This window comes from Erinaceus europaeus, chromosome 14 (genome assembly GCF_950295315.1).
Source record: "Erinaceus europaeus chromosome 14, mEriEur2.1, whole genome shotgun sequence".
Lineage (NCBI taxonomy): Eukaryota > Metazoa > Chordata > Mammalia > Eulipotyphla > Erinaceidae > Erinaceus > Erinaceus europaeus.
The window spans coordinates 80,809,954-80,834,297 of record NC_080175.1 but is presented as its reverse complement, the minus strand read 5'-3'; the positions used below and the strand labels follow the sequence as shown (position 1 = coordinate 80,834,297).

The following is a 24,344-nucleotide window of genomic DNA, read 5'->3' as shown; positions in this document are numbered from 1 at the left end:
GCAGTCACTCCCACAATACTTAGGAGTATATATTTTTCTAAGGTGTGGAGATTTTGCTTATTACATGCATAAAAATATAAATTGACGTGAAGATTTGGATCAATACTGATAAGACTATCGATGGTTGCTTCGTACTTTTCTGTATGCTTACAGAAAAAGGTAGTATACAGAAAAAAATTATCATAAAAGTGGTACCTGCATGTATTTTATGTGAAGTAGTACATTCTGAAAAACTATAAGCAAACTTGTGCTAAACAGGTTTGCTTGTCTACACATGGACCCAATACTCTGATAGGCCCTGGAAGGAGAAATATGTGAGATATGATCTCTCTAGATTAAAATCTAGTGGAGAAGCTGTAGTCACATGGCCATCTGAAATGTAGAGGCACATGGAAAAGAAGTACGTCACCTGAAGGAGGTAGCATTTTAATAATATCTTGAGGGAGTAAATGGGAACTAGGCCACATGGAAGGGTATACTGGAGTTTGTGACAGAGTTGCTTTTGTCAGATAAACGGAAATGAATATTAATGAAATATATCGCAAAGAAGATGACTGTGCAGGCAGTGCTAATTTCCACTGAAATTGTAACTGTAGGCAGTTCAGCTCAGCCCGCCACATTTTAAGTTCTAACTTATTTAGCTAACTCACTAAAACTTGTTGAAATAAACAGTTCATGGGTGGCATCTTCTAGCATTTACATAGTATGATTCTGTGCCTTCTTTGTGAGTATCAGGTATGGAGCCAAGTCTACTGAAGAAACATTGAATTAGGTATTTCAAATAACAACCTTCTCCCCAGCCAAAACTCAAGTAAAAAGCCAGTCTGTTGAGTGTGCATATATAAATGGGTATTTTCACATCCAGCATTTGCTTAGAATATGGGAGTGACAGTGGGTCCATACTCCCACTGGGTTAAAGAATAGGAAAGCTATCAGGAGGGGATGGGATATGGAGCTCTGGTGGTGGGAATGTACCCCTCTTACCCTATGGTCTTGTCAGTGTTTCTATTTTATAAATAAATAAAATAAATTTTTTAAAAAAGACTTAAAAACAGGAAAAAAAGAGGCTATATGAATGAATAGTCATGCTTGCATTTTTTCCTTCTATTGTGCTGGGAGTAATTTTTTAAAACTATGGTGTTAGTATTCACATGTCTTAAACAGGCTAGAAACTTTTAGTGAGGAAGGGAAATAGAACGATGGAACATTGAATGGAAAAGGCATTGGCATTCATTATTGTTCTCAATATTTTACAGAGTAGAAATCAGGCTCAAACTACTTTTTGTCCAATCTTATCAAAATACTGGCTGCTGATAGATTCTTTTTCATGGTAATTCTTACCATTGCAAATTCACCTTTCATATATGCCAAGTTTGTCTTATTTTCATTGTCTTAATTTTAATTGCCTAAATCTGGCCCATCCTCTGATTATCTTTGATGGTGCTATTTTTGCAGTTGTCTTCAGTTGCTGTGAATTAATCCAGAAAAAACCATTAGTTGTCAACAGTTACAGATTCGTCCAATGCCATCTTTGCCCTCAGTGGGAATAACTGGGGGTTAATAATTACAACTAATCTTTTTAAAAATATATCATTTATTAATTTATTGAAATATAGGAGGAGAGAGAGGAAGAGCCAGACATCACTCTGGTACATGTGCTGGCAGGAATCAAACTCAGGACCTCATGCTTGAGAGTCTAATGCTTTATCCACTGCACCACCTCACGGACCACTTGGAGTTAATCTTCAGTGACATGCTTTCTTTTCTCAAATAGAAATGAATATGAAGATGACTATATTTTCTATGCAATTAATACTTTCTTTTTTTAATTTAAGAAAGGATTAATTAACAAAACCGTACTTTCTATACCAGAGCACTTTATGGAACAGTTTATGGTGGTGCTGGGAATTGAATTTGGAACCTTTGGAGCCTCAGGCATCAAAGTCTATTTTGCATGACAGTTATGCTATCTCCCTAGCCTGACATTTTCTTTCTTTTTTTTTTTTTTAGCCTCCAGGGTTATCGCTGGGACTCCGATGCCAGCACTACAAATCCACTGCTCCTGGAGGCTAATTTTCCCACTTTTTTGCCCTTGGTGTTGCCCTTGTTGTGATAGTTATTGTTATTATAGTTGTTGTTGTTGTTGTTAGATAGGACAGAGAGAAATGGAGAAAGATGGGGAAGACAGAGAGGGAGAGAAAGACCTGCAGACCTACTTCACCTCTTGCGAACTGACCCCCCCTGCAGGTGGGGAGCCAGAGGCTCGTACTGGGATCCTTGCGCTTTGCGCCATGTGCGATTAACCTGCTGGCTACCGTCCAGCCCCACGACATTTTCTTACAATCCAAGATTATTTAGGTTATTAATTAGCCTAGACTAGAGAAATTGTGGTTAGAGTGGGGACTGATTGTTATCAGATATGGAGGCAGTGGAATTTTATAGCTTTTGTAATACTTTTTACTGTAATTCACTCCAGATCTTTTTTCTTACTTTTATCTCTATTTCCACCAATAACTTTAATATTCTAACCATTAAATGTTTATGAAGATATATTTGTAAAGTGTGGTATAGGTAGAAAAGTCTAGAAGCCATATAAACATTTCCTTACTAAAAATAAACTGTCATTATCAGGTTACTATAAAGAGCCCTTCAACTACTAATTATTTTTTATTATTTTTATATATCTTTTTAAAAAATGTTTTCTAGATTTTTTAATATTTATTTCCTTTTCGTTGCCCTTGAATTTATTGTTATTGTAGTTATCATTGTTGTTGATGTTGTCCTTGTTGGATAGAACAGAGAGAAATGGAGAGAAGAGGGGAAGACAGAGAGAGAGAGAGAGAAAGATAGACACCTGTAGACCTGCTTCACCGCCCGTGAAGCAAACCCCCTACAGGTGGGGAGCCGGGGGCTGGAGCCGGGATCCTTACGCTGGTCCTTGTGCTTTGCGCCACCGGCGCTTAACCCGCTGCATTACCACCCGACTCCCTATCTTATTTTTTAATTACCTTCCCCCCCCTTTTGTTGCCCTTGTTGTTTTATTGTTGTTGTACTTATTATTATTGTTGTTGTTATTGATGTTGTCATTGTTGGATAAGACAGAGAGAAATGGAGAGAGGAGGGGAAGACGGGGAGAGAAAGACAGACACCTGCAGACCTGCTTCACCACTTGTGAAGTGACTCCCCTGCAGGTGGGGAGCCAGGTGCTTCAACCGGGATCCTTATGCTGATCCTTGCTCTTCGTGCCACGTGCACTTAACCCACTGCGCTACCGCCTGACCCCCTCCCTACTAATTCTTTTGTATGTCAAGAAGTAAGTCTTTGTGAGGACTGTGGTTATTATCACTGTATGGGTGGGGACACAGAACTTATTTGGTAGGTACAGTATGGAACTATTCCCTGCAGTCTTACAATCTTGTAAACCTCTATTAATCAAAAATAAAAAAAATGACTTGGGAAAATGATTAAACAAATCTTTAAAAATGCATTACTTCTGTAAATAGCTTTCATGAAGAAGATATTTATGAGTAAAGTATTGTCCAAGAGAAAAAATTGGGCTGCTAGCAAAGATAGTTAAGAACATAAGCTTTGCACTTTTTTGTTTGTTTTCCACTACTTAGCCATCATTATGCTTATGCCATTATGCTATTTCCTTCTGTGTTGTGAAAGACCTAAATGCCTCTTGCTTTTTCCATTTTAAAGTACACCACCCAAACATTGTTTGTATAACACAATGCAGAGGAAACTTGGTTGTGTGAGACACTTAGTTATATGTTCTTTTACTGTACCTCAAATCCCTGGGGGAACATTAACATTGACAGTTTTTTAAATAATGTTACTAGGACTCTATTTATTTTAAAAAAACAAAAAAGACTTGGAGATTGAAAGGTAACTATTCTGGATATTTCTGTTTTTGAAATAAAACTTTCAAAGAAAAAACATACTTTTTAAAGAGTATTTAAAGTTATGATGCTTTACTGCATTTTTAGAACTAATTTTGAAAATAAGATGCTTTTTTACATATAAATAAGAATAGTCAACAATTAATAAAAAAACTCATCTTGAAGGAAGTTAAGTCAAAAAATTGTGATTTTATAATTACAAAATTAATAATAGTACATTTGTTCAAGCTAATAAATTTCACCTCTGTTACATTCACTTGTTTCATTAAAGCATATTCATTCATATTTTATAATGTCCTCAGTAAGAATTATACTATTGAAACTTGAGCAGGATAGTTAAATATTCATGACTGTCAACTGAGGTAGATTTTGTGTTCAGATAGAAACTATATAATTTCAGAGCAGGAAAAAATAACCATAGTTCTAATTCTCCAAGATGAGGTCTTTGTTGAGTTAGAACTTGACATTAAAAAGGTTTTCACAATGAAGAAACAAAAAAAAAAATTCTCTACAAAGTTGAAATTAGAAATATATTAAACTTAGACCAGAAGAAGGGGTGGAAGCTAGCACAGAGACCAGTATGACTGAGAGGGTGAGGTGAACTGTTGTGAGTATAGATGACTCAGTGCTGCATTGTAGAAAAAGAAATAGACGCAGAAATTTGATGTACGTGAGCCAAAGAGCATCATAAGGAACGTGATATTCTAACAAACTCATTTGTATAAAGAACAACTGGAGGTATAGGCCCATCATCCAAGCCTTGGCCTGACAAAGGGCTTTTACAGTAGAGAAAGAAAAGAAATACACACGTGAAATTTTAAAGCAAGGTTTAACAGATCATGACAGTGAATATGTGTTGGAACCTAGGGTCGTTTCACTAACTCTTCCTCAGACTAATTTTGTTAGATGGAAAATAAATAGAAAATTACAAGTAGGGAAACAGATTTCTGTTATACTACTACTTTTGTAAGTGTGAATTATTCAGCACACTGAAGGGTTATGACTCTATTATTTACTTCTTATGTCTCCCATGAGACCAGCTTTTACTCAACTTTATTCCTCTCTGTGGCTTTGTTATGTTTCTTAAAAGGAAGGTTTACAGACTTGGCACTCAAATAGTTTAGTAACTCTGTACATTGCTTGATAGAAAAAGACTTTTTTAAAACAAGGCAGAAGGAATTAGGGTAATGTTTTGTTAATATCTATACTAGCATTAGTTTCTTAATGATAATATTAATGTTAACATTTAATATCAATATCTCTAATATTATTACTGTGACTTATAAAACTTACTATAAAAAGCTGGCAAGAGCTAGGGAGATACTTCAACAGAATAACACAGGACTTGTTTACCAGAGGATTCATGTGTGGTTGCTATTGCCACATATGCCAGAGCTAATCAGTGTTCCTTTAAGCATATCTCCCTCTCTTCACTTTTCCTTTTTATCTTTCTGTATCTCTTATTTAAAAAAAAAAAAACCTTTGCATTAATTTTTATTATTTTTACTAGTGATTTTAATATTTGTTTACAAAATTATAAGGTAAGGAGTATAATTCCTTACTGTTCCCACCTGACTTCTGTGTCCCTATCCCCTCCATTGGAAACTGAAGCAGTTCTCCCAAGGTCATTGATATGGTTGACTATTATTTCTATAACTACATATATATATATATATATATATGTATATATATATCCCACTTTTTTAAATGGCCCTACCTTCTCTTCCTTTCTAAGTCACACCTAAACCTGTTACTACTTCAAAATGTCCTTCCTTTTTTCCTCTTATCTCTCTGGGTCCTGATGGAATTGGAGTTCAGAGCCCTCTGGCCATCTTCCCCTAACATTTCTTTCCTCTTGGAATTTAGACCAAAGTTCTTTATGGAGTGCAGAAGGTGGGATATCTGGTTTCTGTGATTTGCTTCTCTGCTGCAGATGGGCATTGGCAGGAGTGACCTACCCCTAGCTGTGACCTCGAGCTCAGGCTGACAGGGACTCCAGTTATACAGGTTCCTGTGCTAAAAACAAGCAAGCAAGCAAACAAACCAATAAATAAATAAATAAACAATTTCAGAGCTGCAGCTGGGGAAGTGGTACAATGTATAGAATGTAGTACTTGCATGTATGAGACCCTGAGTTGAGTCTGCAACACAAAATATGTTGGAGCTTTACTCTAGTGTGTGTGTGTGTGTGTGTGTGTGTGTGTGTGCTTTACTCTGGTGTGTGTGTGTGTGTGTGTGTGAGCTTTACTCTGGTGTGTGTGTGTGTGTGTGTGTGTGTGTCTCAAAAGGAATAAATAAATGACTTTTTTTTTAACTTGTAAGGAGAAACAGTAATTCCATTATGTTTGTTTTTGTGAAGAAATTCAACTAAACAATGAATAATTGTAACCGCATGTCCAGGATGTTGCAGATTCTAGGCTGTTTCTACATGATTCAGATGCCTTTTTCCCCCCTCTCAGAACTGCAGTATTCCAGAGATAGAGCTTTGCCCACAGTCTGATCCAGCATGTTCTCCTATTTACGTACATCGGCCTGTCCCCAATTTGGAGGAGCTGAATATCCCAAAGTCTGTGTCCTTCACTGTGAAGTCTGGAGTGTGTGTATCAGGTTCTTTACTATTATGATTGGTGACTACTAATGTTTAACTTTTGTGTTTCATGTTTCAGTAAGTGACATAAATATTTTTGAAGTTTTAGTTACTTCTGCCTATATTCCTATATGCCCAAGAAAAACTATTGCAGGACTAAAACCAATTCTGTCTTTGGTTCCAATCAAAGTTTCAATGTGTTAACTCTCAGAACCAAATATAGAATTTCTAGGCATAGCTCTTATTGACTGCACTTCCTGTCTGTACGTCATCCAAAATGGAGGACTGAGAAATAAAAACCTGTCTCTAGCTTAAAATTAGACAGCCTAACTAGTTAAGGTTTGTTGCTGAGAGTTATTGAGAACCTCCACAGGTCCAGGAACAAAGTACCTTTTTATTTATTACTCCTTTACTCTTGGCAAGCAAGTAAAATTACTCTCACGTTCTAAAGGAGGAAATGAAGTCATTTGTTCCTTGAGTACCATCTGACATACATGAATCTGTAACCATCTCTTAAAACTGTGGGTCTAAGCTTAGTCTTAATTCAGCCTTACGTTGATTGGAGTCACAAATTCTGTGATGCTTTCAACGTGGACCCCTTTTTTCTCTTTCATTGTTTTCATCTGTTCTAAAATGTCAGAAACATCTGCTACACTAACCCTCAAACTCTACTTCAACCTAAAATCCTACAGCTACATTTTAGAGCAGAGGAAAAGAATCATAAATTAGAATTCTTAGACAGACACAGCTGTCCTGATCCAGGAAAAAAAAAAAGTTTGTAGTTAACAAAGTTTAGTTGAAAACTAGGTGGGTCTTTTAGAAATCTTATTTGAAATACCACTTCTGAGCCAGCAACATACTCAAATAGTGTACTTGGTTTGTCAAGGGTGTGATCCTCACTGTACTGAGAGACACTCTGATGCCGTGTTATCTTCTCTCTGTGTCTCTCTGTATCTCTCTATATTTGCATCTATAAAAATTATTGTGGGATTGAGAAATTCCAGTTAACAAGAAAAGGAAATATTGTTTTGGGATTGATTTTAAAAACATGGACCAGGATAGAAAATGGTGGGTGGAATCTCCAACTACAGTTGCCCTGGTTTATCAAGGAATGGAAAATGTGGTTGGTGGGGCCAGGTGGCAGTGCACAGGGTTAAGTACACATAGTTCGTGAAGCCCAAAGACCCACTCAAGGATCTGGGTTCTAGCCCCCGGCTCCCCACTCGCATGGGGTGTCTTCACAAATGGTGAAGCAGGTCTGCAGGTGTCTGTCTTTCTCTCCCCCTCTCTGTCTTCCCCTCCCTTCTCAATTTCTCTCTGCCCTATCCAATAAAAAACGGAAAAAAAATGGCCACCAGGGGCAGTGGAATCGTAATGCAGGCACCAAGACCCAGCAATAACCCTGGAGGCAAAAAAAAGAAAAGAAAAGAAAAGAAAAGAAAAGAAAAGAAAAGAAAAGAAAAGAAAAGAAAAGAAAATGTAGATGGTTTTGAATTTCTGTTATCTGCTTTAGTGGAAAGTGTTAAACCTTTAAAATTTTGGAAAATGCTAAGGAAGGTATACCTAGTGCTTTGAAAACATATACAAAATAGAATTTATATGCAGATATGTGATTACGTATAGAATTGTAGGCTAGGTTTGCAAGTAAGGATTTAATAGCATGTTTATTCGTATTATGTGCTGTCTGGAAAAGTTCTTTTGAATGTGTTTTATTAGTTTACAAGTATAATTCTGTGAAAGATTTTTATTGTTGTTGTTAATGCTGTTATTGATGTTGTTAATGCTGTTATTATAAGATTGTTATTGTTGTTGTTTATAGCCCTTTTTGCTTTTAACTCTTACAGAACCAGACCTAAGTATTCTGATACTTAACCAACCATTTATGTCTTTATTTAGTTGGCTTGCCTACCCAGATATTAATTTTAAGGGGCAAGCTACAGTTCTGGAGGAGGACCATGGGCTCTTTGAGATTTCCGTAACAGAAATGAAATCATTGCATCCACTTCAGATGGTAAGAATGTTTTAAGAGAAGTGTTTCACTTTGTACCCATGAACCCCAAATTTGATTGCTGTGATGATTGTGTTTGTACCTCAATTTTAAGAAATAAGTATGTATAAGTTAGCTCACTCTGTACATTTTTGTCTTTATAGTGTAGAATATCTGTAAAAAAGCAGCTTAGTGTTTTCTGTAAAAGAAATGTCTAACATAGGGGGTCAGGCAGTGGCGCAGTGGGTTAAGCGCATGTGGCGCAAAGCGCAGGGACCGGAGTAAGGATCCCGGTTCGAGCCCCCGGCTCCCCACCTGCAGGGGAGTCGCTTCACAGGCGGTGAAGCAGGTCTGCAGGTGTCTATCTTTCTCTCCCCTTCTCTGTCTTCCCCTCCTCTCTCCATTTCTCTCTGTCCTATCCAACAACGAATTGTGTCAACAAGGGCAATAATAATAACCACAACGAAGCTACAACAAGGGCAACAAAAGGGGGAAAAAATGGCCTCCAGGAGCGGTGGATTCATGGTGCAGGCACCGAGCCCAGCAATAACCCTGGAGGAGGGAAAAAAAAAAAAAAAAAAGAAATGTCTAACATCAATAACAATAATAACTACAGCAATAAAACAGGGGCAACAAAAGGGAATAAATAAATATTTTTTAAAAAAAGAAATGTCTAAATTTATTTGAGCTTATTAAAAAGTTTAGTACAACAGACACAGTTTTCTTGTTAGTATTCTTTTGTGCAAATTTTGCATATTTAATCAATTTCTAGATTTGTAATACTGGAAAATTATGTGTAATAAATTATATTAATTGATTCTAGTGTCTAGAAAGTTCAGTGTTAGTAATCAGCAGCTGTCAATGGATGCTTTCTTAAATATAATAGATATAACTGGATTATTTATTTTTTGTGAACATTGTTACTTAACCTGTGTTTGCTATGAGAGAAAACACTTTGGTCGTTCTGTGCCTTTAAAGCATGGAAAGCAGGGCATGGCCAAGAGAGTGCTCTGTGGGTAGCTTACAGTGAAAATGCTTTCTTTCTTCCTTCCTTCCTTTCTTTCTTCCTTCCTTCCTTCCTTTCTTTTTTTTTTTTACCAGAGCACTGCTCAACTCTGGCTTATGGTGGTGCAGGGGACTGAACCTGGGACTTTGGAGCCTCAGGCATGAGAGTCTCTTTGCATAACCATTATGCTATCTATCCCTGCGATTGGTCTATTTTCACCAGCGAGATTTTCATATAGCCTGTATATGTTCTTTAATTTTAAATATTTGTTTGTCTAATGTGAAAACTTATTTTCATTTTAAAGGGTGGACTAAAAGTGGAAATGCCTATGAACTTAAAGGTAAGTCTTGAACACACTTTAGTGGCATGATAAAATGTTTTAGTTGTAATTTTTAAGTATTTGTTAGCAAATGGGACACATCCGGATAACATCAAACTAATAGGTGTTGAGGGTGTAAGGATTGATTGCACAAAGTAGTTGCTCAAGGTTCAATCTGTGAATGGGAAGTGGGGTGAGAATGCAAAAATGGAAGTCTATACTCATAACCAACTTGGACTCAAGAAGCACTACTGGCTTAGTTTTCTTGTCTTAGTGGGACAGGATAATTTCATATGGCAGTTAGATAGTCAAATAGGTAAACCTAGCAGGTATTTAGGAGTGAACTTCACAAAGGAAATAAGAGACGATCTGAAAGAGGTAGCTCTGGTTAGATACGCATCAGTGAAAACTGGGGTAATGATACTAGGACTAAGTACATTTTAGAACAGAATAGGTACTGGATATAAAATGTGTATAAAGAGAAAAGAGAGGGTAGAAGGATGGGGGAGATAGCATAATGGTTATGCAAAGAGACTCTCATGCCTAAGACTCCAAAGTCCTAGGTTCAGTCCCCTTCACCACCATAAGCCAGAGCTGAACAGTGCTTTGGTGGGGGAAAAAAAAAGAGAGAGAGGGAGAGAATGAAAGAGGCTGGGAAATGACTTAAGTTGGGAATGAAAGTGTTTTGCAAATACTTATCTTGGGAAGATAAGAAACTCCCCCAGAGACAAACTGGGGGTAGAGTCAAAAAGGCACTCATCCTCCCCCTCTTCTCCAGCCAAGGGACAGATGAGACAAATAACTCTCTTATTTCAGGGCTTTCTGATTTATGGAATTGATTTTCATCTTCTCAGTCACAGAGTTAATCTTTGAAAACTTAGCACCTAGTATATCTAATGCACCTTGGCTATGTGTTGAGATCATAGATATTAAGTCTACATCTGGGTTCTACTTACACAATTATTATCTCAGTCTGGGATAATTATTATCTCAGTCTGGGATATGGCCATATTTTTTTTCAAAGCTCCCCAGGTGATTCTAACAGGAGACTAAAGCTTTATAGTAGTGATACAATAGATTTAGAATTAACAGTGATACTTAGAGTGATTCCTGACTCAGTCTCTTTACCTGCTGAATCAGAACCTCAATTGTGGCAGGCTGTATCTTCCTTAAATATATATATAATCACTATCCTAGGTCACAGTTTTCATCATGCTAGATATTAGTATATGATTTAATCAACAAAAAAAATCAATGCTTCTAACTGAGTCTCATGGTATATGACACGTGTAGCATGTATTAGAACCCAAAAAGTCACTTTGAATACAGTACCAAGTAGAAATTAAATATGTAACCTGCAAAGAGAAAGCTTCACAAGTGGTAAGCTGGTCTGCAGGTATCTCTCTGTCTCTCTTCCTCTCTATCTCCCCCTTCCCTCTTGATATCTGGCTGTTTCTATCAAATAATGGTAATAAAAAAAAAGAAATTAAATATGTAGAAAACAGCAAGAACAGACTACATGTTTTACAGCCTGGCCAATGTTGCCAATTTTTAGAAATAAGGCATCACGTGGGTTCTTATGTGCCAAGGTCAGAGATTGCTGGTTGCATATGTGTTATGCCAGTAGACACAATAAGATTGAGATGATAGATTAGCACTCTTCTGTGAGTCCTTCCACACCCTAGAGAAAAGTCATAATTTGAGAATTAAATGGCTTTCAAGTGGTAGGCAAGCAGTAGCTTAGCAGTCCAAATTTGAAATGAATAAAGGATATGCTGGCGATATGTCCTCTACTGCACTAGCCTCTCCCAGTCTTAATCAAGTATAGAATGTAAGTACCACCTTAAACTAGTTTCTTACTTTAAGGTGTTTTGTATTGCAATCCAAGAATGTGCTTCTCTGTTTCTTCTCAGTTGGACTAATAGTAGAAACAGTTGGTAGCATGAGAAACAGCACGTATTTCCTCAGGTCGATACTTTACCATTATACATTAGAACCTCAACAGAGTTTTTAATTTACTATGTGGGAATTTACTAATATAAGGCAAGTCTCTATGCTCAGTGGAGGGATAAATTTAGAATGAATGAGTCAAGAACTAGTTATGAGTGGCCCAGGAGGTGGCATAGCAGATAAGTATAATCACCAGCATCACTTGTGCCAGAGTGACACTCTGGTTCTCTACACCACCCCATCTCTCTCATTAATAAATGATTTTTTTTTAAAGAACTAGTTTTATAGGAAAGTTTATGAGATAGTCCTAGTATTTGGGTAACCAGAATGATGTTCCCTTATTTCAATATATTGATATGAGAGAAACTTAAAAAGATACTTCACCTTTAGGGGTATAGATTCAACATTCCTTACAATTAGCAGGTATTGCGATAGAATGTAAGTGTGTGTCAATAAAAAATGGCCGATGGTCTGTATTTATGTTGTGGTTTTTAGTGTCACATGACCCTATTAAATAATTTTATGTCATGTTTTTCAGGTTATTATTTATGAAAAACCTCACTTCTGTGGGCATGCCAGAGAATTTAGTGAACATATAGATTCAGTTCCTAAGTTTTTAAAAAATGACCTGGACTTTCAAGGAATTGGATCAATCCGTGTCATTGGTGGAGTGTAAGTGTTATGTTTTTAGTACTTGATATAATAGTTTGTTTTTTAAATCAGCACAAAACTCTGCAAAACAAAGCAAAACAGCCTGCCTTAATCTAAAAGTATACATCACTTTTGTAATATGGGAAACAAAAAAGGAAAAAAAAAGCTATTAGTTACTATTGCTTTCTGTGAACTTTTGTTATTAGAAACAAGACAGATGAAATGTAGAACATCCTTCCTTCCTTCCTTCCTTCCTTCCTTCCTTCCTTCCTTCCTTCCTTTCTTCCTTTCTTCCTTTTTTAATCTCCAGGGTTATTGGTGGGGCTCAGTGCCTGCACTACGAATCCATTGCTCCTGGAGGCTATTTTTTCCCCTTTTGTTGCCCTTGTTGTTTATCGTTGTTGTGGCTATTGTTGTTGTTGTGTCATTGCTGTCGTTGTTGTAGGATAAGACAGAGAGAAATGGAGAGAGGAGGAGAAGATGGGGAGAAAAAGATAGACACTTGCAGACCTGCTTCACCGCTTAGGAAGCGACCTCCCTGCAGGTGGGAAGCCAGGGGCTCTAACCCGGATCCTTGATCCTTGCGCAGGTCCTTGTGCTTTGTGCCATATGCACTTAACCCACTGTGCTACCACTCAGCTCCCTGAAAATAGTTTCTGAGGCTTCAGCACTTGATATTTCTAAGCACAGTATAGAAGACAAGAATTGCAAGATAAAAATTTTGTTAAACAAGTAATGGACATCAGTGATAGCCTCCATTTTCTTCCTGTGTTCTGTTGACCATAGTTGATTTTCCATGCTGGTAATACTGGCAATGAATTGATTACAGAAATGGTCTGAGTTGTGTGTTCCTATTGTCAAAACATTTTTGACACTAGTTGCCTCTTGGTCCTGAACTGCTTTAGAGGAAGCTCCACAAGAACCCCTAAATAGAAACACAAGTGTAATCTTCATTGCCACTCTCCCATTCCCTGGATAGCGTCGGGATATGGCCTCCAGAAAACTTGTGAATAGATGGGCTGTACTTGTGTATGTATATCTCAGCCGATAAAGTGATAGAGAAGATGCTCTCCTCATAGATTGTTTACCATTGCCACCTCAGGGCTCCAGTTCTCCAGAAGCACCACTCTCTACTAGTCTTTCTGTTGATGAGTTGATCTATTTGGAATATTCATTTCAACTTAAGTACCAATATCCTTTGACCTATACTGTAACATTGCATGGCTTATTCACGCTTTCTAATAAAAGATGCTTCAAGTTATTGGATGAATAAAATAATATTTAAGGTCAATCAAGGGTCTACATTTAAAGGCTTACGCTTTGCAACTTCTAGCATTAAGTGTGGGCATACCAAACAAATAGTCTTATAAACGAATACCCATAATTGGTCTGACGTGTTTTGATGTTATTGTTTTTCATTGAATTTTTAAAAATGTTTTAAGTGCTTAAAGAACAAGTGTCTGGATAAACACATAACTGTATTGTATGTATTTATTTTTAATTTCTTTATTGGGGGATTAATGTTTGCCGTCGACAGTAAAATACAATGGTTTGTACATGCATAACATTTCCCAGTCTTCCACATAATACTACAACCCCAACTAGGTCCTCTGCCATCATGTACCTGAACCCTCCCCCCACCCACCCTGGAGTCTTTGACTTTGGCGCAGTCCACCAACTCCAGTCCGAGTTCTGCTTCGTGTTTTCCCTTCTGGTGTTGTTTTTCAACTTGTGCCTGTGACTGAGATCATTCCATTTTTATCCTTCTCTTTCTGACTTATCTCACTTAACAGGATTCCTTCAAGCTCCATCCAAGATGAGGTGAAGAAAGTGAAATCACCATTTTGAATAGCTGAGTAGTTTTCCATGTGTATATACAGCACAACTTTCTCAGCCACTCATCTGTTGTTAGACACCTGGGTTGCTTCCAGGTTTGGGCTATGTGTTGTATTTACTGTAAATATGTGCAGTGTTCTCTGATTTGTGAACATACGTGCTACCTGTTTATCCCACTATAACGTATTTTAGTCTTTTCTTCCTATTTGAGAGCTGAATGTTAATTCCATCAACTATATTGCTACAGTTGTGTGTGATTTGCACTGTTCTTTTTAAAAAATTTTCTTATATTTATTTCCCCTTTTGTTGCCCTTGTTTGTTTTATTGTTGTTATTGATGTTGTTGTTGTTGTTGTTGGATAGGACAGAGGGAAATGGAGAGAGGAGGGGAAGATAGAGAGGGGGAGAGAAAGATACACACCTGCAGACCTGCTTCACCGCCTGTGAAGCGACTCCCCTGGGACTCAAACTGGGAACCTTGCACAGGTCCTTGCACTTTGTGCCGCCATGTGCACTTAACCCACTGTGCTACTGTCCAACTCCTGCATTGTTATTTTCTAAGGTTTTTTTTTTTCAGTTGTTTTCTAAAAACTTTAAGAAAATGTGATTGCAATACAGCATACACACCTTCATTATTCTATATCAGACTTACAAGAAAAAATGTGATATCACCAATTAAAGATGAATAGTTTTTTGTTACGTCTTTCTATTTCTGCCATTTCTCACTTTTGTTAGCTGTTCAACTTGTCTTCTTCATCGCTGTTCTATCTGGAGGAATTGGGAAAAGCAAAGCTGAAATTTTTTGCTCACATAGTATTTTTTTTAATATTTATTTTATTTATTTATTCCCTTTTGTTGCCCTTGTTGTTTTATTGTTGTAGTTATTATTGTTGTTGTCGTTGTTGGATAGGACAGAGAGAAATGGAGAGAGGAGGGGAAGACAGAGAGGAGGAGAGAAAGATAGACACCTGCAGACCTGCTTCACCGCCTGTGAAGCGACTCCCCTGCAGGTGGGGAGACGGGATTCGAACCGGGATCCTTATGCCGGTCCTTGTGCTTTTGCGCCACCTGCGCTTAGCCCGCTGCACTACAGCCCAACTCCCCTTGGGAAGGACTTTATCATAATGTTTCCTGTTTCCATTATCAATTCTAAAACAGTTGTGGGAGCAGCATTTCCTACCTGTAAATACAGAAATCTTTGTATACATGTAGGCCACTAGGGCTGATACTAGTTTGGAACTATTTTAGTTTCTCTTTGCTAAACTTAACTGTTTTCTGATTTTTATAGATCTGAAGTCAGGCAAAAAGCTCCCTTGAGCTAAACCCAGAACAAATATTTAATGTTGTTGTTAAATGTTTACAGTAGATCTTGTATTAAAAAAAAGATGTGGGAGTTGAGAGTCAGGGAGCCAGGGCCTCATTCATGTGGATTTCACTGCTTCTGGACTGGCTTTGTTTTTTGTTTGTTTAAATTCAGATAGAGAAACAGGGAGAACCAGGGAGAGACCATAGTGTTGGTGCTTCTGCTGATGCAGTGGTGTCTTCGTGTGGTATTGGGGCTCATACCTGGTCCACTATTTGCCTAGGCATATGTCCTGTCTCATGAGTGCTCACAGGTCCTTAAGTAAAATGTTTTTTTATAAATCTTTCTTAAAATAAATATTATTGGGCTGGGGAGATAGCATAATGGTTCTGCAAAAAGACTTTCATGCGGGGGTCGGGCGGTGGCGCAGTGGGTTAAGCGCATGTGGCGCAAAGCGCAGGGACCAGCGTAAGGATCCCGGTTCGAGCCCCCGGCTCCCCACCTGCAGGGGAGTCGCTTCACAGGCGGTGAAGCAGGTCTGCAGGTGTCTATCTTTCTCTCCCCTTCTCTGTCTTCCCCTCCTCTCTCCATTTCTCTCTGTCCTATCCAACAACGAATTGTGTCAACAAGGGCAATAATAATAACCACAACGAAGCTACAACAAGGGCAACAAAAGGGGGGAAAAATGGCCTCCAGGAACAGTGGATTCATGGTGCAGGCACCGAGCCCAGCAATAACCCTGGAGGAGGAAAAAAAAAAAAGAAGTATCTTTGAACCTCAATGTGGACTTATAATTATTCTCATTGACTATCTTTACTTTCCATTATTTTTAGCTATTTTATTTACTTATTGGATAGAGACAGAAATGGAGGATAGGCAGGGAAAAGAGAGGAAGAGAGATACCTGCAGCACTGTTTCACTGCTTGTGAAGCTTTCCCTCTGCAAGTGGAGACAGGAGGCTTGAATCCAGGTCCTTGCACATGATAACCTATGCTGTAGTGGGCACGCCACTACCTAGTCCCTCTGTTATTTTATCTATTTATTTTTGTTTGTTTGTTTCTTGGAAAATTATTCTCCAACCATTTTGACATGTCTTTATGTTACACCACTGTTTAGCAAGCAAGCATAGCTGTTTTGCAGCTCAAGAAAAACTTTTCTTAAAAAGTTTTCACTTTCTAACAATTATTGATCCACAAAGCATGTACTATTTATCTTTGAAGTGGTAATGAAGTCAGTGTATTCTATTTTAAAATATGATGAGCAGCTTGCTGCTTTATTATGATTTTTTTCCTCTTGCTTTCTTGCCTCTGGTTTTATTTTAATGACTCAACTGAGTATCTCCATTTTCTAGGTGGGTTGCATATGAAAAAGAACATTTTAAAGGCCGGCAGTTCCTGCTTGAAGAAGGAGATTTTGAAGACAGTAGTGCTTGTGGGGCATTAAGCGGCCCCATTTTGTCTTTCCGGTACTTACAAGCTGTGAGTTTGCTTTCTTAATTTTCTGTTTCATTTCGTTATCTTTCCATGAGAACTGGATAAAACCTCTATTAGAACATGAAGTTATAAAATGTTTCTGAAACATGAGAGCATTCAACTGAGCTACTTTTGTGACTTAACCATTGTTCTTTCATTTAGTGTGGAAATCTTGTGTTTACTTTTCATCTGTTAATTTATCATCACTTTCTGAGTACCTGCTTTGTTAGATGTGTTGTGTTTTGGAGATAAAGTAACATAAGACTCATCTCTGCATCAGTAGGGAAAATGGCACTTAGATAATGTTTGTTACTTAACCGTGATTAGACTAAAGACAAAGTAACTCAAAAGTACCCAGGGAAAGGTCCACTTAAACACATAAAATAAGTAAAGATTACATCTGAACTGGTTTTCATCTTTGAGTCACCAAGTAAAGAATTTAGAGGATAGAGTGAGAGACGGGCAGGTGCTGCTTTAACAAGAGGTTGACATACAGAAAAGCAAAGAGATAAGCCAGTCTTTCTCAGCTGATGGGTTTTGCCCCTAGCAGACCCTTTGTTAGGACTTGTAAGAAAAGAGTACTATTGGCTTGTAGTCTGTTTAGGCTGGGGGTACTGCTGAGTCCCTACAGTACAGAGGACAACCCTTTCCCAACAAAAAGAATCATCAGTTCCAAAATGTTAACAGTCTTAAGACTGAGAAACCCTTATATAATTAAAACTGACAAGGAATAATTCAGGAAAATGACTGAAGAGCCTTAGGTGTCATGATTATTATTATTTTTTTAACCATCAACCAGGGTTGGAGTTTCTGGTTCATGGCATTAGTTAAATATATTGGAGTAATGACTCAAAACTTCTCTCTCCACCTCATGTGGAATATTCTCTCTCTCTCCCCCCCCCCATATGTATTAAATAAAATAAATCTGTTTAACTTAAAAGTGAGACAAGATAAGCACCTTCATCAGTATTAGTGATCATATGTGTTGTGTTCAGGAAACTATATTCATGATTCAAGGCATCTTCCACTTAGTATTTAATGAATTAATAAGAACTTCATTCCAGGAAAAAGAGAGGAGGGACATTTGGATGTAGTAATAAGTTTATGTATGACTTATAAAGGAAGAGAAGATGGGACCTTAAAAAATGGGCAAATATAGACAGATTATTATAGAAATAATAGTTAACTCTTAGGAAAGTAGCTGTAACTTACAGTGGAGGAACTGGAGGATTCAGAATTCTGGTGGTGGGAACGGTGTGGATTTATACTCCTGTTGTCTTATAATTTTGTAGATCATTGTTAAGTCACTATAAGTGATAAGACTTTACTCTTACTTGAAAAATAAAAGCATTGAATAGAAGTATTGCTAGTCATAGAAGTGTTTGTGAATGTATCTAAACCAAGTAAACAAGCAAAAACCTCAGACACCAATTGAAATCTCCCAATAGCAAAGAAGGTGCAGATGTATATAAGAACTATATTTACAAAAATAAATAATTAGGAAATATTTGCTAGAGGTAATCTGTTGGCTTATGCACTGGAAAAACTGTATGTTAATTATTGCTGCACATGAAATTTTGAGGCATTTAAGAATGATGACAAATTTTCGAGATAGGGACCAAGAGAAAGACTGAGAGAACCAGGACATCACTCTGACTGATGTGATGCTGGGAATAGAATTTAGAACTCCTGCTTGAGAGTCCAGCATACTACTTGCACCACCTTCTAGGTCACAAGAATTCTCTTGCAAGCCACTTTATTCTGAGGTACATAAAAGCCACAGTTATTTAATTTATATAATTCACTAAGTTTGGGCTTAAGAATTCACTGTGAGACCACGAACATCTTCAAGGCCATAGGCCTGTCCATCACCTCCCACTTTCTTCCCACCCCAGTATTATTTTCTGATAAGAACAGAAAAGGTCAACCCTCAGATTTTGTTGTTGTCACTGAGGTTCCACTGCTCCAGGCTGACCTTTGCAAATAAAGACAGAAAGAGAAAGAGCAAAAACCAAAGCATCGGTCAGTATGCTGGGAATTGGACCAAAACCTGAATTGTGCCTATGGCAAAGTAAACACACTATCCAACTGAGCTATCTTGCCAGTCCTCTGAGAAGTTTAAGTATATAATACTGTATTATTAACTACAGGATTTAAAACTCATGTAGTTGCCACAAATGACATAAGTTAATAGGAGGAGATGTGAGACATCTCTTATTCAAACAGACAGATGTCTCTATAAGTTGAAGTGATATAAAAACAAACAAGAGGACAATTAGAAATACTGCCTAGTACAATAACATTCAATAATGTACTGGCTTCAGGGTGCAGAACACTGAATCTACTATGTTCAAATCCTGGATGTGTTCCTTACAGATAATGTGATCTGTGCCATGAAGAGCTTTAGAAAGTATAACCAGAAATGTCTTCCTAATTCCAGATTGAGTCAGACAGATATATTGACTTGGAATGAATTAGTTTTTTACAAAGAACACCAGCAGGAATATAACAGTATTTAGACTCTAGTGACTAGAGAAGGGATTTTTATTCCTTGGCTTCCTTTGTAAAACATATTTTTTTTCCCCTCAGTTATATAGTAGTATCTTAGATTTTGGATTTTCTTTTATTAAGGTTTTCAGACTTTGGGTATGTTTTAAGATCTTATTATGGTTTTCAGACTTTTGATCTGTTTTAAGATCTGTGAAACCACATAATATTCAGAGAATATTCTAAATTGATGAGTATACCAGATCACCACTGCTGTCTCATACAGTTTTGCCTTTTCAGGGTGTGTGGGTGTGTGTGAGTATGTGTGTGATTGTGATTAATTGACTAAAAATGGTGTGTGTGTGATTAAATTGTTTATAATATTGTAAGATTACAGGGTATAGTTCCACATGGCATCCACTACCAAAGTTTTATGCCCTACCCTACCAGCAATAACTACCATAGTTCTCATAAAGTCTTAGGGTCAGTTTTTTATTGTTGTTGTTTTGCAAACTCATGTATTTCAGTTCTCTAGATTCCACCATCCAGCAGTTGTCTTTCATCTCTTTACTTATTTTGCTAAGCATAATCACTTTCATTTCCATCCATCTTGTCCCAAAGTATACAAGATCATCTTAATTGATTGCAAAATAATATTCTATGGAGCTTATATCCTAACTTCTTTATTAAGTCATTTGTGGCTGAGCATTTATGCCACTTCCACTCTTTGCCTGTTGTGAATAGTGCAGCTGTAAACATGAAAGTGCATGTGCAGTTTATTTACGTATTTTTGATAAAGACAAAGAAATTGAAAGAGAGAGATATCTATAACCCTGTTTCACTGCTTATGAAACTTCCCCCCTGCAGGTGGGGACCAGAGCTTTGAACCTGGGTCCTTGCACATGGTAACATGTACATTCAACCAGATGTGCTACTGCCTGGCTCCATTTTTTTTTAATTTTCTTTTAAACTTATTTATGTGGAATTTAAAATAATCAAATTACTGATTCTTAACATTTGTCTTTGGTTCTGAAACAACTGCTCATTATTTTTTCCTAGCAGTAAGCAATACAGTTCCAAGATTATATTCAAATAGTCAGAATTTCCATTGGATTGAAGGGCTATAAAATTATAAAATGGATTACCAACTTGAAGACATTCCTTCATTATACATTCTTCTCTAGCCACAGAACTTCACTTACATATGTATAATTTAAAGTGATTTAACTGTATGTAGAAAATAGTAACTTTATAGGACTTCCTGTGAACATAACTCTGAGTACTGGCTGTGACTACTTTCTGATCAAGGTAGTCAGATATTTTGGGTTCTTTGTTTTCAATATTTTTACATCATATTTTATATGTGTGATCCTGAGAGATTAGTTTTGACTTAGAGGTAGCACTCTTCCCAGCAAAGATACCATATTGATGGCAACTAGTCAACTAGATAAGATACTGTAGATTTGATAGGCTTGATGAAAAAATATAAGTAGGGTCAAAATCAGGGTAGTACTTAAAAAGAAGACAGAATCATTAGACATGAAAATCCATGAATAAACAAGCAGAAGATGGAAAGAGGAAAGTAGTGCTGCTTGGGAAACTCCCATGGCCATTGACCAAATATCTGGGGGTGGTAGACAGAACAGGAAAGACATAAATTCAAACCATGTGAATAAATTTATTTTTGACCGCATATACTGCCAACACTTGTACTTGGTGCTGGGCCTCGTGACAATGGATTCCTCCCTCTCTACTCAAATCAGAACTTCACTGTTGCCAAGTCTATCCTGCTTCCCAGGTCACACTCCTCACAGCTACCACCCCCCACAGCCATATGATTTATGTAAATCATTGCTCAGCCAAAGCACATCTTATCATAATACAAGTTATTTCTGAATGAAACAGCACATGTGCACATAGCTGTGTTTATCTTATGTCTTTATCTCACTTTATTCCAACATAATATAGTGACCTGTGTATTTTCTGTAGTATCCCTGATCCTCCCAGTCCTGCAGTCTTAACAGTTATGAGTAGGCAGTGGTAAGTCAGAAGAAGAAATCCAGAAATCAGTGCCTATTACTATAGCAACAAAAACAAAATATGTAGGAATAAACCTAACGAAGAGAAAGGCATATACTGGAAATTATCACTACTCAAGGAAATAGAAAAAGACACAAGAAGTGGAAAGATATTCCATGTTCATGGGTTGGAAGAATTAACATCATCAAAATGAATGTTCTACCCAGAGCCATATACAAATTTAATGCAATCCCCATCAAGGTCCCACCAATTTTTTTTTTTAGAAGAAAAGAATGAAAACTACAAATAGAATTGCCAAACAATCTTAAGAAAAAGGAACAGAACTGGAGGCATCACACTCCCAGATCTCAAATTATATTATAAAGCCATTGTAATAGAAACTGCCTGGTACTGGAACATAAATAGACACACTGGCCAGTGGAATAAAATTGAGAGCCCAGTAATAAGCCTCCACACCATGAACATCCAATTTCATCTCTCTCCAATATATGTGCTAGCATACCTTACCCACCACAGATGTGCCTATCTCCTTCAATGTTCAGTCTCTTAAACATGTTTTCTATAATAGCTGCCCAAACTGTATTTCCAAAAATAATGTTCTTTGGAAAAACTTGTTTTCTATATTTAATTAGGAAGTAAAAAAATTGAGGACAGAGAAATGCTTCAGCCTGTTAGAGTACCAACTTGTATGCTTAAAGCTCCAGAAGTCCTAGGTTTAATTCCCAGCACTACCTTAAGCCAGGGTTGACCACTGCTCTGGTCCTCCCTCTTTTATTTTATTCCCTTTCATTCTTTCTCTCTCCTTCATAATAAATAGCTCTTAAAATAATACAGTGGAAATTGTGGAGCCAGATGGTAGGTATATGCAGTAGAGGACACATGTTACTATGTGTGAGTGTCTGAGTTCAAGTAGCAGATGTCTCTCTCTCTCTCTCCCTTTTCTTCCGAACCCCTCTTGATTCCTGTCTGTCACTGTCAAAAAAGAAATGGAAAAGAAAGGGTGTTAGGGGAACAACCACTGGAAGCAATGAATTTGTCATCCGTGCACTGAGCGCCAGCAGCAACCCTGTGCTTGATGAGGGGAAGAACCCAAGTTAGAAGTGACAGTGTTGTGCAGACACACAGCACAGAGTGATAAGTTAGAAGTGACAGTGTTGTGCAGACACACAGCACAGAGTGATAAGTTAGAAGTGGCAGTGTTGTGCAGACACACAGCACAGAGTGATAAGATACTGTACCCCAGTGTCAGCAGCTGTACTGTAACCCACTACCCACCCCCAATAAAGCTTTTAAAAAAAGAAAATGTAAAGCAGCTCAACTTGACCCTGACTATATGTCAAAATATATACAGAGATAGAGGTCTAGAATCAGCCCATTTCAGGGACCTTGGGAGAACTACTGCAGTTTCCAGTGGAGGGGTGGGTATTGTATGGCATTATACCCCTATTCTCTTACAATTTTACAAGGAGAAGTATATTTTGAATCACGAGTCTAGATAAAATGTATTATTAACACAAACATCCTGGTGGTTAAGAAAAAGTGAAAATAGTATCTGGTGTTTTAGTTTAAATAACTTTTTTTACATTTAGACATTCTCTTTCAGTAATGCTCTTTATATGAATGTATGCATTTTGCTGATTTACCAAGTTATATCTGAGTTTTTCTTGATATTTTGCCTTAAATATATTGTCGGACTATAAATGTCTGTAAAATTTTTTTCTGATGAGCAATTTTTTTGATTAGTGATTTAATAATGATTGACAAGATTGTGGGAAAAGATGGGTACAATTCCACACAGTTCCCACCAACAGAGTTCCATATCCCATCCCTTCCACTGCAGGTTTTCCTATTCTTTATCCCTCTGGGAGTATGGACCAAAGACCTCTATGGGGTGCAGAAGGTGGGAAGTCTGACTTCTATAATTGCTTCTCCATTCAACATGAGTGTTGACAGTTTGAGCCATACTCCCAGCCTGTTTCTCTTTTTCCCTAGTGGGGTAGGGCTCTGAAGAGGTGAGGTTCCAGGACACACTGGTGAGGTCATCTGCCCAGGGAAGTCAGGTTGGTGTCATAGTAGCATCTGCAACTTGGTGGCTGAAAAGCATTAATATATAAAGCAGATCAATTTGTTTAATAATCAGGAATCTAAAGGTAAGAATATAGCAGATGAAATTTGGGGTCTTCATGTTGGAAGAGGCTCGGGAGTCTGTTTTAGGTATATTCCAAAGGGCTCATGACTTCACAGCTAACATGCAGATAGGCTAGGAATACTATCTGGGAAGATGGTGTCAGAGTTGGGAGCAGGACTAGAAAGCTGGATCAGCCAGAGAGTAGTTCCCAAATATGGGAAAAGTGTATAAAAACTGTTAACTGTAAGCCCCATCAATCTGACCTAGGGCCCATGTCTATTCATATTTAGAACAGGAACCTTTGTAACCTCTGCCTCCCTGTCGGTCTGGGCTTGCATTCCATGGCCATAGCTAGGAACATTCTAGACTTGATAAGCAATTTTTTTTTTTATTCAGCAAATTCTGTTTTTTTCTTTTTTTTTTTTAGGTTTTTAAATTTTTATTTATAAAATGGAAATATTGACAAGACTATAGGATAGGAGGGGTACATTTCTACAAAATTCCCATCCCAGAACTCCATATCCAGTCCCCTCCCTTGATAGCTTCCCTGTTCTTTATCCCTCTAGGAATATGGATCGAGTATCATAAATATCATAAATTCTTATCCCATAATACTCTTAACACATTGTATGGTTTTTGCTTTGGATACAGATGAAGCTTTACTTTCCTTTACAATT

The 24,344-nt window shown here is 37.5% G+C and overlaps 1 protein-coding gene across 3 annotated transcripts in view; it reads left to right on the top strand.

Moving 5' to 3' along the window:
• CRYBG3 (crystallin beta-gamma domain containing 3) overlaps positions 1-24,344 on the top strand; it is a 108,843-nt gene that overhangs the window by 50,302 nt on the left and 34,197 nt on the right. For all 3 annotated transcript variants that reach the window (XM_060172093.1, XM_060172092.1, XM_007529827.3), the window contains 5 exons: positions 6,362-6,498; positions 8,386-8,500; positions 9,787-9,822; positions 12,290-12,423; positions 16,892-17,018. In XM_060172093.1, the coding sequence (XP_060028076.1) occupies positions 6,362-6,498; positions 8,386-8,500; positions 9,787-9,822; positions 12,290-12,423; positions 16,892-17,018 (549 nt within the window). The remainder of the gene's footprint in view (positions 1-6,361; positions 6,499-8,385; positions 8,501-9,786; positions 9,823-12,289; positions 12,424-16,891; positions 17,019-24,344) is intronic.